Source organism: Anticarsia gemmatalis, chromosome 23, assembly GCF_050436995.1.
Source record: "Anticarsia gemmatalis isolate Benzon Research Colony breed Stoneville strain chromosome 23, ilAntGemm2 primary, whole genome shotgun sequence".
Taxonomy (NCBI): domain Eukaryota; kingdom Metazoa; phylum Arthropoda; class Insecta; order Lepidoptera; family Erebidae; genus Anticarsia; species Anticarsia gemmatalis.
In genome coordinates, this window is record NC_134767.1 from 8,987,457 (window position 1) to 9,006,693 (window position 19,237).

At 35.7% G+C, this 19,237-nt stretch overlaps 2 protein-coding genes across 2 annotated transcripts in view; one reads left to right on the top strand and one right to left on the bottom strand.

Moving 5' to 3' along the window:
* Window positions 1-19,237, top strand: part of nolo (ADAMTS-like no long nerve cord) — a 219,752-nt gene that overhangs the window by 177,167 nt on the left and 23,348 nt on the right. The window contains exons 9-13 of the mRNA XM_076129770.1: window positions 336-451; window positions 852-952; window positions 4,213-4,365; window positions 5,021-5,145; window positions 15,746-15,988. Of these exons, the coding sequence (XP_075985885.1) occupies window positions 336-451; window positions 852-952; window positions 4,213-4,365; window positions 5,021-5,145; window positions 15,746-15,988 (738 nt within the window). The remainder of the gene's footprint in view (window positions 1-335; window positions 452-851; window positions 953-4,212; window positions 4,366-5,020; window positions 5,146-15,745; window positions 15,989-19,237) is intronic.
* LOC142983156 (uncharacterized) lies at window positions 16,432-18,807 on the bottom strand. The gene is made up of 2 exons (XM_076130026.1): window positions 17,984-18,807; window positions 16,432-16,887 (listed from the first exon to the last, which is right to left on the bottom strand). The coding sequence occupies exons 1-2, from the start codon at window positions 18,782-18,784 to the stop codon at window positions 16,432-16,434; spliced, it is 1,257 nt and encodes a 418-aa protein (XP_075986141.1). The 5' UTR covers window positions 18,785-18,807.

Below are 19,237 nucleotides of genomic sequence, written 5' to 3' on the forward strand. Positions count from 1 at the left end.
TATCGTAAATATTTAAAGTAAAAAACACCATTCAGCGTAAAAAAACATTTAGGACTCTAAAACTCTAAAATTGAATACCTAAAGTATTTTTAATTCTCGACCAACTGTGGAACAATCTGCATTTGTTAAAAATAATTTCGATTTCAAATGTCTAAAAATGCCTAAAGCTACTAAAAATTGAATCATGTTCTAAGATCATAGAATACGAGATCACGGGTAGTTAGCTCGATCCATCAACAGCATAACGTAGATTACTTGTATGTGTCTTAAGTATTTGTAACCATTATGTTTGCTTTTAATTCTGCATTCGTTACATGTAAAACTTTTCATCACAGGTGGTATGTTGGAGAATGGTCTTCCTGTAGCGTGACTTGTGGTGGTGGAGTCAGGTCACGTCGAGTGCTCTGCGCAAGATCTGCTAACGTTACCAAAGCTGATACTTATGAACCGGGTAAGGACATATAATATGTTTTTATGAAGACTGAAACTTAATATCCATCTCAAATATTCAATATATTGGTTTATAACTGGTCGGTGACAAAAAATAATCTTCAGACTGAAATAACAGATATTGCCTGATAATAATTAATGATTTCCTAGATATTCTGAATAAGTCTAAGTGCTTGGATATGTAGCCAGCGACGCCGCCATGGCGTTCTAGTTAGGCAGGGCTCTTAAAAATATCAGATAAAGTTTGGGAATTAAATCACTTATCAATATTTTGTTCTTTGATATACCGTTATAACTGGTCGAAGGCCATATCAATATCTGAAAGATCATATAATTTTATGATAATGATGCATACAGTCTAGAGGAATATTTTTCTAAAACCCATGTTATTTTTCGTTTAGGATCAAGTGCAGAGCCTGGTTGCGTGTCTCCAGCTCCTCGGGCGACACAGCCCTGCAGTCAGCACGACTGTCCAGTCTGGGTTGCTGGACCTTGGTCTGGGGTAAGTCTTATAAAACTAGATTATTTTCTACCACATTCTACTACCGATTATTGGGTAGCTATTGAGACGCCTATTAGGAGAAAATATATATTATATTCAGAATATTTCAGCATAAATCAATTTAAACTACATTATTTTTTTGTTAAAAAAGTATAGTAAACTTATCGTGTCACATACCCTATTGATAGGCTGTAAATTTTTTGCACATTATCTATCAATAATTTCATAAAAAATGTATACATAGTCTAGCATAAGTTCCAGTACCTACTTATTCTTTTTATATCATCATCATATTTCTACACATAGCAGTGTTTAGTATGTAAAGTCTAGGAGATACAGATAGATAGAAAACTTTGTACCAAAAACTATACAGTTTCACATAAATTTTAAAAACTCATATTCATATCAAGTCTCAACAAATCCGATACAAAGTAGTAAGCGGCACATAGCCAGTTGTGCTCACCGGTCGGTAAACAATCTGTGAGTTAAGCAAACCTTGGCGCGGTCATTCTGTACATGAGTGACCGCAGATTTGATCTGAGCGTCTTCGTGCTTCGGAGGGCACGTAAAAAGTCGGTCCGAGTGGTTTTCAATTAAGATAACCGTTAAGCGACGGTACAGGCCTTCGGGCGGCTTGAACAACTTTGATACTAGGCCGACCACTAACCATATGATAAGAATAAGAAGAACGAAAACTTTATACCAAAAACTACACAACGCTACATAAAATTTTAAAAAACTCATATTCATAGCAAGTTTCAACAAATCCGATACAAAGTAGTAAGCGGCTCATGTAGCCGATAAACTATTCTATTTCCAACAATATGTACCAAGTTTAGTAGCCTCTCCTACTTATTGAAGTACTGCTATGTAGTTGAACGTGTCTATGTTGCAAGTTTTATATTGAAGATACTGTTGCTGTTTATGTATCTTTGTGTAGTGTTAAGTTTGTAGGGTTTAAGTGATGTGATGAAATGTAGAGTAACAGAGAATGGTATAAAACTAATACCTATAAGATTTTGCGTACTTTGTTTTGAAAGTAAAATATGTTTATTAAGACACAGACCGATAGAGGGAGACAGAGAGAGATAGAGAGAAAGGGAGTGAGAGAAAAAATTGAAAACAAATAAATATAAAAGAAACTAGTGAAAAAGTAAATAACAATAATATATTTCTAGGTGTATTTTTGTCATGTTTTAACGAAGAGTGCCTAAATACTGAGTGCTGTGGATAAAAATTATAAAAGTTGATTTAATAACCAAGAAGAGCCCTTGTTAAGACGAATAAAAAAGAAGATATATATGTAAGCCATAGGTGTCAAATTGCAGTAAATACTTAAGTAATATTTTTCTATTTCTAAGCATTTAAAAACGATACTGTACTTTATTCTTAGAATTCTAGACCTCCAATTATATCCCCAGTTTCTAGTTCCAGTCTTTAAAACGAACTCACGTCTCATTCAACAACTTTTATCCGCAGAACGTGACGAAAGAAAAAAAAACAAACAAACAAGTCTTCAGTACTCTAGCAAAAGTAAAAAAAATCGGCCAAGTGCGAGTCGGACCCGCGCATGAAGGGTTCCATACGAAAAAAAAAACGAATGTTTTTGTATGGACCCCCCTCTTTTTATTTTTAGTGTTTGTTGTTGAAACGGCAACAGAATGACATAATTTGTGGAAAGTTCAGCTTTCTAGCTATCACGGTTTATGAGATACAGTAAGGAGACAGACAGTCCGACAAACAGACAGACAAACAGACAAGCAGACAGCGGAGGCTTAATAAAAGGGTCCCGTTTTACCCTTTGGGTACAGAACCCTTTTAAAGAAACAAACAATTCTTCAGTACTCTAGAAAAAGTAAAAAATCTAGACTTAGTCTAAGTTCTAGTCAAACGAACGCTTCACTTAGTACCAAACCCGTCAAAGCTGAACTCAAACAAAACACTCCTCAATTAATTAAAAGCAAAACTTTTTTCTCCAATTCAAAGTAAATTCTGGCTGTCTTTTTAATTTGTCTCTTCAACTCTAAGTTGAGAACTTTTCACTAGGGCTGTACTTGCTACTGAAATACTAAATTGTGCGTCGATTTTTTTGGTATTGATTTCTTCTGAACATTTTGTTTTCATTTCTAGAAACAATTTTGGGATGATAGCAATTAAGGCCCATTTGTATCTTCTTGACGAATCGCGTCACATTGTCCTAGATATTTTTTCTCGAGGATTTACTACATTATAGCTCGATACATTAGCAGACAGGGTAGGTAGAAAAGTACTTGCATTGCAATATTGGGATAAGGAGATGCTTTATAAAGTCTAGGGCTCAAAAATTACCTGATGAGTAGAACCAATAAAATAAAAGTCATAATATTTATTCATTAAAAGTAGCCACTCTTCAACTTTTTCATACATATAAAACAAACTAAATAATTGAGATTTCTTTCAATATTTTAGAACTCTGATTAATAGAATTTAGTGTCAAAAAAATGCGATTTCGAATCATACATTTCAAATTTCTTTTCGATATCTGATTATGTCAATCCCTAGTCCACAACTTGTTTGTACGTGAGGTATTTGCCGTCCTAAGGTTCTGTACAGTTTGGTCTAGATCATTAGTCTTTGCGGCTTCCAAATAGAGGGTGAATAGATGCCTTTGACAAGGTTGTACGGGTTAAGAATTTGATAAATGAATGCGCTAATCGACTGTCAATAACTCTTAGTTTTTCGGTTATTGAAAACTACTAAACTATTTAGTAGAATTCAAGACAACTTTTAGATGAAATTGATAGTGGGTCTGTTGTAGTTATAATTTGTCCTTCGGCAAAGTTAATGCTGGAATTTTTTGTTTTATAAAGTTTGCTGTATAGCTCAGTTATTTTAACAGTTCTTACTCACTATTCGCTCGTGTGAGTAGACTTATTTTAGCGTTATTTTTATACTAAATAATATCATCTTAATAAAATAATATTTATTCACTGATTTTGGTACATGCTCTTGACATTTGACTCTTATGTCCGTCTAAGATATTGTTTAGTATAATAATTTGCTGGTTCAGAAGGCGGGGCAAATAAATAAAACAATTGAATGCCCTCCGAAGCACGGAGACGGACAGTTCAAATACCACTATGCGGTCACCCATCTGTGGAATGACCGCGCCAAGGGTTGCTTAACTTACAGATCGTTCACCTACCGGTGAACGCAACTGGCTATGGGCATGCAAAATCTTGATGAAAAAAATGAGTAATATTTATTTTCTTTTTCATTAGTGCTCAGTATCCTGCGGCGAAGGTGTGCAGGTCCGAGGAGTAGAGTGCACTCCAGCGGGCGGTGGATGTGACCCGGCGTCCAGGCCAGAGATATCCAGACCCTGTTCCACTGGCATCAGCTGTCCAGCTTACAGGGAATCTGATGAACCCGAGGTTAGTTTAGAAACTGGCAAACAGTAGATTCTCTACCACTATCGACTTCAACCAGCCAGCCATCGAGAAATTTTGTACAAAAATCTGATCAGCGCCTCTAACGAGCGTCGAAAGAACTATTTTGGCTGTACATTTTATATGTCAAATTTTTGAGACTTGACAGTACCGACTGAAGAGAATCGCGCTACTGGTAACTTTTGTTAGGTTTTTTAAATGTGCGATGAACCTTTCTTACAACTGAAAACAACTGGTCTCATAGAGACTGATTGAAATGTCGTAAGTGGCTTTTAATATTCATTCACGTTTGAAACCAATTGCATTATAAAGTTCGGGTTCTATTCATAAATATATGTATAAAATAATATTTGAGCACTGGTTTTCATTTGCATTGCATTGGTCTTCGTACAAAATTTCATGAAAATCGCTTTACCACCGCTTCTAAGGTACATTCAGCAGTAGTTTATCTATTCAATAGCGTTTAAGCTCATATAAAAATGACAGTTTGAATAGATAAACTACCGCTAAATGTGCCTTAGAAATCGTGCAAGATTTCATGAAAATCTCTTTAGTCGCTTTGCCGTAATAACGTCGAAGATAGCTGAATTGCCACATTTTAAATATGAAAATTGATAACCTATATTTTTCTTTTTTCTAGGATGAAATCGAAGACCTTCTACCAGGAGTAGTCTACCACACGCAGCCCTTAATCCAGCCGTATCCCCCTCCTCAAGCGAAGGCAGAGCGTCTGATCGGAGAACCAGAAGTGCCGGTCGAGGCCACGTAAGTAGTGAATGTTGTACACGTTTTATGTGTGGGGGCAAATTGGCTGATAGAAGAACATAATCATATTATGTACGCATTATAGGTCATTCAGAACAAAATGATAGAATATTACCAACAGGATTTTTTTTGTATACGATATAATATATGTCGCATCATGGGTGGCCGAATTGCGAAGCATCGGGTCTTCTTCACGATCCGACATAGTCTTCGACTAATATGGGCACTGTCGTGGGTACTCGAGCAAAAGATAATTTAACTCAAATCAAAATAACTTTATTTTAATTTTACACAATAATGCGAACGAGAAACAAACACGTGCGTTGGTACTGAGCGTCCGCCTCGACTGTCCGAGCTAGAGTGTCCTCACTCGGTCGCCCTGCCACCAGTCATCCCCGCTCTACCGACGATCGTATTCAAGCGGTGGGGCGCGCTTGCGTTTCCGTTCACAATGTTGATTGTTTACGAAGCTTGTAACTAGATGGCGCTGCCTGTTGCATCAAAGCGCCATCAATCCACGACACGGCCATCCCTGACTAGCACCCGTCCTCGGGTGTAGTTCCTGTGGACAAAATATACCCTGGGAGTAGTCAAGCTCGGCTATCCTGCCAATAAAACAAGGAATGTGATTCTCATTGGTAATTTATTTCCTCTTAGTCTAAGTACACTAATCAACTCATTTGATTTACAATTCTTCGCCATTGAAAATACATACACAGTGCTTCCTGCACAAGATCATTCTTTGGAAAAGATCCGATCACCAAGTTAAACTACTAAAGAACGTCATTCCAACCGTTTTGCTACTCTTTGCGATAATTATTAAGTAATGCATACTCAACTCTCTTCTTGATTTGTGCACCAACACAAATTAGAATCGCACCAACGATTCCTAACAATGTACCACCACATATGCTACAACACATGAGGGGCTCTGTGCACCAACACAGACAAGAATCGCACTAACGATTCTCAAAAGAACTCTTACGCAATATGTGCTACAACACATAAGCGCTCTGTGCACCAACACAGACAGAAATCGCACCAACGATTCCTTACAGACCCATCGCCACATGTTACTCATGAGGTGCGGTCCAAGATTCCGAGTATGAGTATACAAACTATTCTTTATCAGATTTGGTTTCACTACCACTGTCATCAATTATGACATCCAGTTCTCTAGGGACTTGGTGATCGGGAATCTTCCTCACACGGTCATGGGGGTATTTGTATGTTCGCTTAGAGTCAAGCGCCTTGAGTAGGTATCTATCTCCATCTAATACCTCAATTATCTTAAACGGACCTTTAAATTTAGGATCTAATTTTGTTTGATTCCTTTCTTCATTTTCTATCAGAACATAATCATTAACAGCCAACTTAGAAACCTGAGCCTTATTTAGGTCAAATCGATTTTTATCATAATTAGCATGTTTTGTAATATTCTGCGTCGCCTGCTCTCTAATCTCATCTAGATTAACGTCAGTCACATTCTCATCAGGGGTCACTAAACCGAGTGGTCGTGCTATTTTACCAATCATCAATTCGAGAGGGCTAGATTTAGTTACCCTGTTAATAGTAGAGTTCATGGCTAATTGAACCTCTCCTAACGCATCCTGCCAAGAGCGATCTCGACTAGTTTCTACAGCTGTCAACATACTCTTGAGTGTACTCATTACTCTTTCTACCTGACCGTTGGCGCGGCTGCCTCCAGTAGCTATCAAGTGCAATTCTATGTTGTTAGAAGAACAAAAACTAGAAAATTCTTTACTAGCGAAACAACGACCTTGATCTGCTACTATGCGTTTCGGTGCACCAAACAATGCAATACAGAACTTAATAGCGCAAACACTACTATTCGTGTCGATGTTAAGCGAATGGCGTAGTAGAACAAATTTGGTGAAAGCATCTATTATGACGAACACGTACTCTTTGATATCATTTTTCCCAGACAGTTTACCAGAGGCGTCAATATGAATTGTGTGCCATGGAATATTAAACTTGGGAATTGGGTGAAGTTCTGCTTGAATTTTACCAGAGTGAGGTTTTGCTACTTTACAAGTGATACAGTTGTCAACGAATTTCCTCACATATTTTGACATTCCTTCAAACCAATAGTACTCGTAAATCTTTTCAAGAGTTTTCTCCCACCCCAAATGCATGACGGACTCGTGGACATTATTAATTACTGACCACCTAAGCGATCTCGGAACAATGGGAAGACATCGAGTGCGACCGTTACGCTGAATCTTACGATACAAAATATGCTTACGAATTTCGTAAGTTTTGCGAGTTTCCTCAGAGAGTACTTCATTGCGGAGATCAGACACAGTCTTGCTAATTTCTTCGTCCTTTTCCTGCTCAGCTTGCAACCAGTTACTAGAGAGCTCAGCTAAATTGACACGCTTTTGTTCTACACGTGTATAGGCTCCATTAAACACAGGGAGAGGATTTCTAGAAAGAAAGTCTACATGGGTCATCCTACTGCCTTCACGGTGAACGATTTCAAACTCAAACGACTGCATGTAGGCCCACCAACGATGAACTCGTGGAGACAAGTCAGTTTTATTTTTAGAAGCTTTAACAGAACTGCAGTCTGTCACAACGGTAAACTTGCGGCCTAACAAATAATGTCGAAAATGCTTTATGGCATTAAAGACTGCTAACGTTTCTAATTCAAATGAATGAAACTTGGACTCTGCTGGGGACGTGCGACGGCTATAATAAGCAACTACATGTTGTTTCCCATCAATCTTTTGAATGAAAATGGCCCCATACCCTTCAGCACTAGCATCGGTATGTAATTCGATTGCATGAGCAGGGTTAAAAATTGTTAGAACTGGCTCACTGGTTAAGTAGGATATTATTTTCTGACGAATGGCCTCGTGACCGGGTTCCCAACAAAGGGACTTATTCTTGCCCCTTGTTAAAAGAAATAGAGGAGCCATTGTTCTTGAGAACTGTGGCACAAATTGTCTAAAATAAGTGGCCAGCCCTATGAACTGTCTCAGTTGAGTGACGGTTGCAGGTGGGGGAAGGCTCGATAAAGCAATAATTTTATTAGGGTTGGGTTTGACTTGGCCGTTCTCAACAACAAAGCCTAAATATTCAACCCGTCTCTTAAGAAATGAGCACTTACTAAAATTCAGGGAAAATCCAGCTTTTGTTAATTTATCGAGCACAGTACGAAGACGAACTAAACTCTCCTCCACACACGATCCTATCACTAAGATATCGTCGACGTATGTAACGGCATAGCTATGAGCCAGATCACCTAGTGCTTTCATCACTGCACGCTGATAAACTGAACTAGCATTTTTCAAACCAAACGGCATAGTCAAATATTCCCACTGACCGTCTGGCGTGACGAACGCAGTGCGCTCTATTGATTCAGGGTGCACTGGAATTTGATGATACCCTGATAACATATCAAGACAAGTAAACCATGTAGCATCACCTAACCTAGAAACAAGATCCTCTATCAACGGCAGCGGAAACCTATCCGATACAGTGTTGTTGTTCAGTTCTCTGTAGTCGACACACATGCGATCTGAACCGTCTTTCTTCTTGACAAGCAACACTGGGCTAGAAAAAGGCGAACAACTTGGCCTAATAATACCAGCTTCCTCTAATTCACGAACTTTAGCCGTAACAACTTCGCGTTCACTCGCACTAAGCCTGTATGGGCGACGATTTACCGTACGACTAGGATCTATAAGCCTAATTTGCAACTGTCCTGTTGTTACCCGGGATCTCGAAACAGCAGTAGAAAACGAAAACGAATACTCTAACAAAAGGTTAATTAATTGAGAACGAAATTCTAGCGGAATGTCAGTGTCAACTTGATCGAAGTCAGCACGACAAATGGAATCGTTTTTGAGGTTATTTGAAACATCACATAACCTAACAACCTTAGCCCTACACAAAACAACGCTATTAGACGTCATACTAACGTTAAATCCCTGATCTAAAATCTCGCGGCCGATTAAAATATCATTTTTAAGACAACTATCCGGTACAACATGAAATAAAATCTCTAACTGCAAATCATTAATCATAACCTCAGATAAAATTTGTAGGGTACTTTGCACACTACCTTGACCAATACCAATTAATTTTACTGTGTTATTAACACGCTTGCCACTAAACCTTGACGCAACACGATCTTTGATGAGAGAGCATTCGGCGCCAGAATCATAATAAAACGGATATGACTCACCAGTATTCATCAGCGTTCCACTGGGATTACTGACGTAGCAAACTTCAACACGTCGCTCGCTGCTCGCCACTGCTGCAGGTGCTGCCCCGGAACCGCTTGGGCCGATTGCCGGGCCGGTGCCTTCATTGCTTCGTGGGCATTTCGAAGCAAAATGTCCAACGTTGCCGCATCGGAAACAAATGATGTCCGAACGCGACTTTTGTACAGCAAAACTTGATGTCGGAGTGGAGGCATTGGATGCCTTGCCTTTCACCTCGCCTCTTGATCGACAGTCAGTCGCTCGGTGACCCACTTTACCGCAGTTGTGACATTTCAGCGATGTTGACTGGAACTTTGACCGCTTGAACTCGGGCCCAGTGTCGGTTGTGTTATTCATCGAAGCTTTCCTCTTCAAAAATGAGAACGCTTGAAGTTCACATTGCAACTTGTGTCTGTCCTTTACGTCGGTAGTAAAGGCCAGCCTCTGTATGCGCCCATCAAATTGCGCCATATGAGCAAGCACCGTAGATACGGCTATCTGCTCAGCGCTCAGGTTTTGCCATCGTGATGTGAGGGTAGACAATAATCGGGCGGCATACGCAGCATAACACTCATCTTCTTTTGGCTTGCTACTTATCATTTTGACAAGAGTTGCGGCTGGTGTGTCCACGCAATCGTAGCGGGATAAAAACAGGCTTTTAAAGTCACACCATGTCATACCCGCGAACGATACTTGCGCCAGCCAACGTGATGCACTGCCTTTCATAGCCTTGCTTAAGGTGATGATTAGAGCACTTCCGAAAAGTGGTACTTCTGATAAGCACAGGTCCGCTGTTGCACACCAAGCACGTGCGTCCACATCCAGCTTATCCGGGTCAAATTCAGGCAAAGAAATATGCTTGGTACCTCTGGGTTCCTTGATGGCTTCTATCAAGGACATCATATTCTGATTTTGAGCAGCCAGCAGCGTACGAAGTAGATTCTCGTCGCACCGTGACGTCATAGCTTGATTGTGCGATATTTCTTCGGGGTCTTCAGCTCGAGTGCATTCCACTTCTGATGTCGCATCATGGGTGGCCGAATTGCGAAGCATCGGGTCTTCTTCACGATCCGACATAGTCTTCGACTAATATGGGCACTGTCGTGGGTACTCGAGCAAAAGATAATTTAACTCAAATCAAAATAACTTTATTTTAATTTTACACAATAATGCGAACGAGAAACAAACACGTGCGTTGGTACTGAGCGTCCGCCTCGACTGTCCGAGCTAGAGTGTCCTCACTCGGTCGCCCTGCCACCAGTCATCCCCGCTCTACCGACGATCGTATTCAAGCGGTGGGGCGCGCTTGCGTTTCCGTTCACAATGTTGATTGTTTACGAAGCTTGTAACTAGATGGCGCTGCCTGTTGCATCAAAGCGCCATCAATCCACGACATATACATATGTAAAGTACTTCTGAAATAAGTTGTAAGAAAGAGGAGAGAGTGCAATCAAAGTGACCTTAGAATTTTATTATTTCTAATCTATTGTCACAAAATTATGTTTCAAAAAAGGAAGTTGACAACCAAGCTAAAAATCTTTAAGTTTGACATAATACTGCAGAACATGTAAAAAAAACAGATTTACGATCAACTAAAATATTCTACAGTTAATATTTATATTTTGATCAGGTTTTTTGTTCGCATAACAAAGTTTTTAATATTATAATACACTAGCTTCGTTTCTGGGAGGTGAGTGAAACCACGACAAATTTGCAAATCTGACAAAAAACACTTTATTATTATGTTTAAGATAAGTAACTGTATAAAAGTTTTAAATAAATTAACATTTAAATAAGGTAAGTTTAATACATTCCAGAAATTTCACAACCACTGTCTTAATATGAAACTTCACATTATTTACATAAGCCTATGCTTATTTTACTAGACTGAATTACATACTAGACATGAAAATGAAAGATAAACAAAATTTCTAAGATAATTTTCATCAACATCGTAGTACATTATGTACTGAAATATACTGAAATGTTTTCATGAAATTGATAATAATATTTTTAAAATTTTTCCATCTGCCTCCACACATATAGTTTTAATTAGATTGTGTCAGTCAGCCCTTATTATCCCTTGCCTTAATACGAAACTAAAATTTTCCAAAACCCGTTTTTCGACTATAGGGATTTCAGGGTATCAAAGGAGAAAATTTAAATAGAAAAAAGTAGACACGTATTTTACTTTACCACGTAAATAAACAAGACTTAGTTAAAGGCTTTTAAATAGGGGAGTGTGGGCTAATAGTGCCATACTTTATTATGACATGTAGTTTACTGTGACGTCATACAATTTTATTTCTCAATTTATTGTATTTCTTTCAATTGTAGTAAAAAACGTGTCTTGTATTTTGTTAATAATCTAACGGATAAAAATAAATATAGTCAATATCCCTATTTTTATATTATACTCCAACTAAGTTGCGTAATAAGGCTGTCCATGTTTACATCTAACGAAGCATGTGCCATTAAAAAATCAGTCTTATTGTTCACTACATAAAGATCAATATTCTCTGATTCTATGTCAATAAAAAGCTCAGAGTATTTTGTTGTTGTCTCTTTCAGCAATTACAAAATATTCTTTGCGTGTGGCTGGTTGTATGTAAGGTATTGTACCTATAACAAAAGTTTTTAAGGTTTTACTTCGAAACATTCACACATTTTTACAATGAATGACATTACCCTCTCCTGAAACACTCCTTTTTGCTCGTAGTATTGGCTTGTGTGGTGCAAAAACGTCTTTATAGCTGGTGCTTTAAGGGTGAGAATTGAAAAGCTAAAATTATAGTTGCTTTTCATATGTCAATACGTTTTCAAATTTGTTTTTACTCCAAATAAGTTGACATCGCAAAAATAAAAGCAAAAAATAAATTATTTAGTTCTTTCGTTTTCATTTCTGTTGTGATTATTGTACATATTGAAAAAAATATAAGGTTATTTTTTTTCTTTTAATATTTTCAAATATAATTAGTTTTCTGAATGCTAAAAACATCACATTATTGCCTTCAAACATTTGATTGGCATATAAAAAATCTTGCCCTGTTCAGTATTAAAGACGATTTTTGCCATTCTTTCCGTTTCCTAGTGTTCGTTCTAGATCCTTATTGAGTGTACACGGGACCCCACCCCACCCTGGGATGCTTAGAAATTAAGCTAGAAGAATATCGAGATGTTACGGACTTAAATAAGAAACTGTAAATATAATTATATATAAGAAATTATAGCAATGGTGTCCATTTTGTATATTTGCACTTACTTAAATTTAAATTTCACTACCTTTTTTATTTAGGGTTACTGGAAAATATAATTAGTTAAGAAAATAACAGTTTCTTGGTTTATGAGAAATCAGGAAGAAAAATAAAAAAATTATTGAAGCAACAAATTTTTAATTTGTCAGTTTTAAAATTTGTTAATATTTTTATAGGAAGTGAAATTAAAATTGACAACAACATCAAAATTGGTACCATTGTAAATGAAACTTTAGGTAAAGCACTGCTTTAGAATGACACTATAAAATATAATAATCGCATCGAAGAAATTGCAAACGGTATCAAAAAATGCAAACAGATTAGTTGCGTCTTTATAAACTTTCGTAACGTAACTAATTTACGGACAGTGTCCATGGATCCCTGTATAAAAATTGGATAACCAATAAAAAGTTTTTATTTTTTCATATATATGCTACACATATTATGCTATACATATACATATTATTATGTACACATACATAAGGCTGCCTCTTTGAATATCAGTAACCCCCAGTTTCAGAGTACATTTAGGAGTAGTTTATCTATTCAATAGCATTTTTTTATATGAGTTTAAACGCTATTGAATAGATAAACTACCGCTAAATGTACTCCAGAAGCCGGGGGTTAGGCGATCAGCAAGTAGAGTAACTGAAATTTTATGTTATCTTATAGTTTGAATTTTACTGAAAGACTTACTGTGTCCAAATAGGTCTTAATAATTCAAAACCTATAAATTTTAATCAGGTCTTGAACTTGAAAGGATTTGCTTTGAAGCACTTTGATCTTTGATTCTAAAAGACGATAGATTTAAATGAAAATCTGGTATAAGTTACAAGAATACTTAGAAATGTGTTAATACGTTATGTTCAGAAAATTAAATAGTATAATATATTTAAGCTCGTACGATATCAAGCACAGAATGTTGTAAATAAATTAGTCTGCACTATATATCACATAGATTTATGAAAAAACATAAAAAAACAAAACTCTGAATACCAATATGTTTTGTAGACACATCAGTTCTTAGCGATATTCGAGATCTCAACTTGATATCTTTTTATCTCTTTCTTGTGGTGATCCTGCAAGTGATTTGGTGATCGTATTAATAAATTGGTTAATTTATTTAACTAATTAACTGATTAGTAAAAAACTAATTAAACATGAGCATGGTTTTCATGAGATTGTAGAATAAGAAGCATTATTAATATACGAAACAAAAATACAGACAACGATAAACTACAAAACATTTGCAGGTATATAACATTATTTTTACGGAAAAGAAAGCCAATTGAAGCGAAATATATACTCGAGTAAAGAAAATATAAAACTACTTACCAGAAAAGTGTGTTAATAAAACCAAAACTTCTTCAAGGGAACGTAAAACACCGTACAACTATGTATAATAACAATAATTTATTCAGCAACAAAAAATATGAAGATCTACCGCAAAAAGCACCGCTTGGAGCACGTAGCGAAAATACTAAAAGTACGTAAGAACTAGATAATAAATATGAAAAAGAAGACTTGTATAAAGAAGAATTCCGTAACATCTCTTCTGTAAATAAAAAAAACACTACAAAAACTTTCAAATATTAATGAACAAATTTGTATGCACAGTATATTTCAATCCACACATACCCCAAACCATCACACGTCATCTTCACTTCTACTGTGATTTCTATTTTTCTACTCTATGCACTGCACATAAGATTTATATTTCCTTGCACATAATAACACGAGAAATGTCTTGCTATGTTTCTTTGCTTACACTATAACCGATTGGCACAGAACATTTATACACAAAATTGATACACAATTTTTCCAAAATACTCTTTAATGTGTTCGAATTTTCAGGTATTGGGTGAAATAAATACAATTTAAACTGGTGCATTACTTAACATATACCAGCCCGAAATTATTTAGGATTAATAGTTGCCCTTAGCACCTCGCATGATATTCCATAATTACCCGTGTGAATCTACAATAGATAGTATAGAATTTTTTTCATTAAAATATGGGCAATGTAGGTTCTAATCGTTTTTTTGTTACAGCAAAATGGAGTTTGTATGAATTTTATATTAACACTGACTGATTTGTTATCAAGTATAAACCCTTTAATCCCCTATTTCTCAATCCGCTAAAAGTCGATTCGATAGAAAAAAGGTGTCTATATTTTGTCTAAGGTCTTTAACTGTTTTCTCGCTAAAATTGATCAAAATCGTTTCAGTAATTAAGCAATGAAAGGTCAACAAATTGACAGACAGACTTATATTTACAAAATTAGTTAATCAAAATGTCTGCAATGTTTCAGCCCTGAAAGTGTTAAGACAGACGATTAGAAAATTTGTATGAATTACCTTAATAAAGTAAAAAAATATAATTGGATAATTCACTAACTCTTAAACTAATTAGAATAGCTATATTCTTTAGTAATAAAGACTAGTTAAAACTTCGAAATATTCTAAATGAAATCTGATAATATTATTATCTGAAACTGAATAAAAGTAAAAACTTTTCTTTTATAATCATATTCAGTTTGTAATAAAAGTGAAAAGTTTTGAAATTAACGTAAAATATTTTTCAGTTTTTCAATATCCAATCTTGGTCAAGGGTTTATTCGATTATTAACACCTGTTTAATGTTTCTAAAAATATTTTATGAAAATTATATTTTCGATATGTAGTGAAAGCCTTAATAACTTATTGTATTGATAGACATACTAGCTATTAGAACATAATATGACTTCTACCAATACGCAAAAGTTCAAACTTTCATCCCCTATTTCAGCAGTTTAGGGGTTGATTTCTTTATTATCCTTATCTCCAGGATCTTGAACTATCTGTACTAGATGTCACAAAATTTTGATTCAGTGATTTCGAGGTGACATCTTAACAGACAGACTTTCGCATTTATAACAATATAGTAAAGCTATTTTTAGACCAAGAAAATAGCAATATTGATAATATTGATTTTTGAAATCGGTTTTCTAAAAACATCTTCCTCAAAACGACATCCCAGAATTTGGACTTTAAAAAATTCATACTAACTCTACTTTGCCGTATTATCCTATGCCAAACAAATATTCATAATATGACTAAAACTCTATTCATACAGCTACATCAAGGACGACGACTGGGGCCCCTGCAGCGTGACCTGCGGCGAAGGTTGGAGGAAAAAAGAAGTTCATTGCAAAATATTCCTAGAATTCAGCAGAACGATAGCCAAATTGCCTGATAATAAGTGCTTGGGACCGAAACCTGCGGAGGAAACGGAAAGATGCGTGATGGAACCTTGTTCAATGGCTTATGGGACTTCGTTTGGGGATTCTAGTGTACCGTCTTATAGTGGAGGTGACAGGTGAGTAGTAATAAATTGTGTATTACTAACCCCCGGTTTCTGAGTACGTTTAGCGGTAGTTTATCTATTTAATAGCGTTTTTTTTGTATGAGAATTGACGCTATTGAATAGATAACCTACCGTTAAATGTACCTCAGATACCGGGGTTGAACCAGGTACAAGTTTGATAATTCTTACTGTGTAGTTTACTAAGTAGTTTTTTATTCTGTAATCTGAACATTTGTGTAATAACGACAGCTGATCTCAAAATCTATTATTTTTTGACCGAGCAAAAGTTTTTTTAATAAGTCTACTCCAATCAAATCTCTAGCTTCTGGATGTAATATGCACTTATTCTAATGACACTGACCAACATACGCAAAATCTAAATGATTTACTAAGCCTTTGTCTCTATTATTTCAAAACAAACAATCAGGAATACAAAGAAAAAACATTTTTTTTTCTTAATTATTTATTTTCTCCAAAAGTTTCTCCAACGCTCCATTCTCTACCGCTTCATTCACGAGGTCATTGACCCTATGTCTGAACAACATACTTTCATCAGGTACTTGAGACAAATCCCAATTTGAGGTCAATTTAGCTCTTTTTAAAGTCGCATCTTCTTCTGGGTCCATTGTGACTATTCTTAATTCTATCATGGCAGCTAGAACACCGTAAGGAAGGAACTCTTCAAAATCTGATATAAAATTATCTTTCGTGTAAACGAAATTGACGTCTATGTCAAATAGTCTTAAGAACGATTTTAGACTGTCATGGTAGATGTCCTTGAGCTGATCTAGGTGTTCAGATCTGAATTTTGAATCGGTGCAGATGAGAAGAAAGTATAGGATGTCTGTCATTGGGTTAGCGAAGCGCATCGCCTGGTAGTCTATGAAGCAGATTTTTATTTTTTCGTTTTCCTGGAAGAAAGAAATTCAACGTTAGTAGCATTTCTGTTTACGATGTATTAAAAAATGACTGAGAGGATTTTGAAGCGTTTTTATGTTTTTTTTGCGTTAGAAGATAAAAACTATTGTTTTATGAAATTGGCTGTAATATGGCAGTGATTATTTATAATGTCTAATAATTCATATAGCTACATCCAACATAAATAAAATCACGCCTTCTTCCTTTAGGGGCAGGGACCAGAGATAACTTGGTACGATCCTTACTATTTCTTATCCCTATTGATACACTTACTACACATATTATATTGTTATTGTCTTATTATTTTACATACGTAGCTGTCGGAATTTACGCCTATTTGAAATTATCTTTGAAGTGTCACTTATATGTAAATACTGATTATTGGTAAACAATATCAATAATATTCAAGAGATTTATAGGTCTTCAGTAGAGTACACTTTTATATCACAAACAAACAATTTATTAAAATATGGCATCAACATTTTGAAGAAATAGGTCAAGCAATCTTATTTTTTATTTTTGAAAGTTATAAATGATTGCTGTTTTATGTAATGTGATAACACTGTCTTTGAAATATAAGCAGGTGCAGTAATCGATTTACGTACACATGATAAAGATACATTACGAGTATGTTTATAAAGTATCAACCTAACTACTCTATAGATAAGAACTGTACACATAATAAGGGTATAATTTTTGTTGTTTTTATTATAACTTAAAGAAATCTACTACTTTTGCGGACATTCTCAGTAATATATCAATAACTGTGAGAGTAATTTGACTGCCTCGGTGGCGCAGTGGTTTAGGTCACCATGCCAACACTACTGCGTCGAGAGGTCGTGGGTTCGATTCCCACAGGAACAATTATTTGTGCGATCCACAAATAATTGTTTCGGGTCTGGTTGTGCTTAGTGTCCCTTGTTTGTATGTTTGTAAAATTCTCCGCGACATAAGAGCAATTCATAATGCGGGAGTTGTCTTTAAAAATATAGAGTTGAAATATCCCAGAGTATTTTTCTTAATTATTTTTTTACAATAACGTTTATCGTTTACGTAAAGTGGGTTATGAATATGTCCGTTATTACTTACCTCATATTTAAACAGCATATTGTTAACCCAACAGTCTCCATGACACAAAACATTCGTCTTTCCAGGCTTAGCATACGCCTGAAGCAGCTCCAAAATATGTTCCTTCACCTTTTTCAGTTTCTTCTTAGCATCTTTATTCTCAACCAACTTTAAAGACATATCAAAAGACTCAAATATATAATTCCTCAGTTTACTTTTATTCAAAAACTGATTTTGATACAAAATATCGTGAAATTCTGCTGCAACTCTATCAAAATTTTCACTATCGTGTTTCTGTGCAATAAAAGACATCGCATGAAATTTAGCCAGTTCGCTTATCACAGTACTGACTTGTTCGAAACTTAGATATTCAAACTTCGCTAGTTTATCATCTATTTCAAATCCTTTGCTCTGCAAATCGTCTAATATAATAACTTCGTTCATTTGTTCAACAGTTGCATAAAGACATTCTGGTAGTAACAATCGTACTCCTTCTTCCAAAACACTTTGAATATTATTAAACTTGTTAATAACATTGTTGTAGGCGATCACTTCTCTTTTATGTAGTTCATGAAAGAGCACTTGTCTCTCAGTATTCACTAGAGTTTTAACAATCACACTGAATTTATTCTCTGCACTATTAGTTTCTTTGATCAACACACGAAATACATTTGCGATGTAATTGCTTCCTTTCCCACTAATACATTCGACATTATATTCAAAATCGTCTACTCCTTTCTTCTTAGCTACTTCTTTTATAGAACTATGTAGTTCTTGACAGTTGAACTCGTCCGGTTCGCTAATATTGACTTCCAAAGACATTTTCACTTGACTGACTACTTCAACTGTGTGGGTTCATTGTGAATTAATCGCGAGATAAGCTTTGATATCTGCTGATAAAATGTAGTGTGTAATATAAATGTTTGTACTGATTAGGTTTGCGATAAGTTTTGAATAATAACTGATATATTTTTGGACGGATATGGAAATGAAAGGTTATCTAATGATAATGTTTTTGATGCGTTCGAAAGATTAGGTAACGTTTTTGATAACCTAGTAAAGAATGTAAATGAGAGAACATTCTTGAAGATAAGTATTTTAGTATTATCTAAGAATTGTTTAGATAAACTGCGTCGATAGGTGCTTGAACACCTGCCGCCGACAAAATTTTTGATTTGATTTTTAAGGCAGACAAAAATCTACTATGATATTATAATGCAACGGGTCTTCAACGCGATGGAAAAGTAAAAGGATACCTTATTTGTTCACCCGACG

Excerpts from the sequence above, each read along its gene's own strand:
- LOC142983156 (XM_076130026.1), bottom strand. The coding sequence starts at position 18,784 with ATGTCTTTGGAAGTCAATATTAGCGAACCGGACGAGTTCAACTGTCAA. Across the intron at positions 16,888-17,983 it reads ATATGCTGTTTAAATATGAG|GAAAACGAAAAAATAAAAAT; the intron begins GTAAGTAATAAC and ends TCTTTCTTCCAG.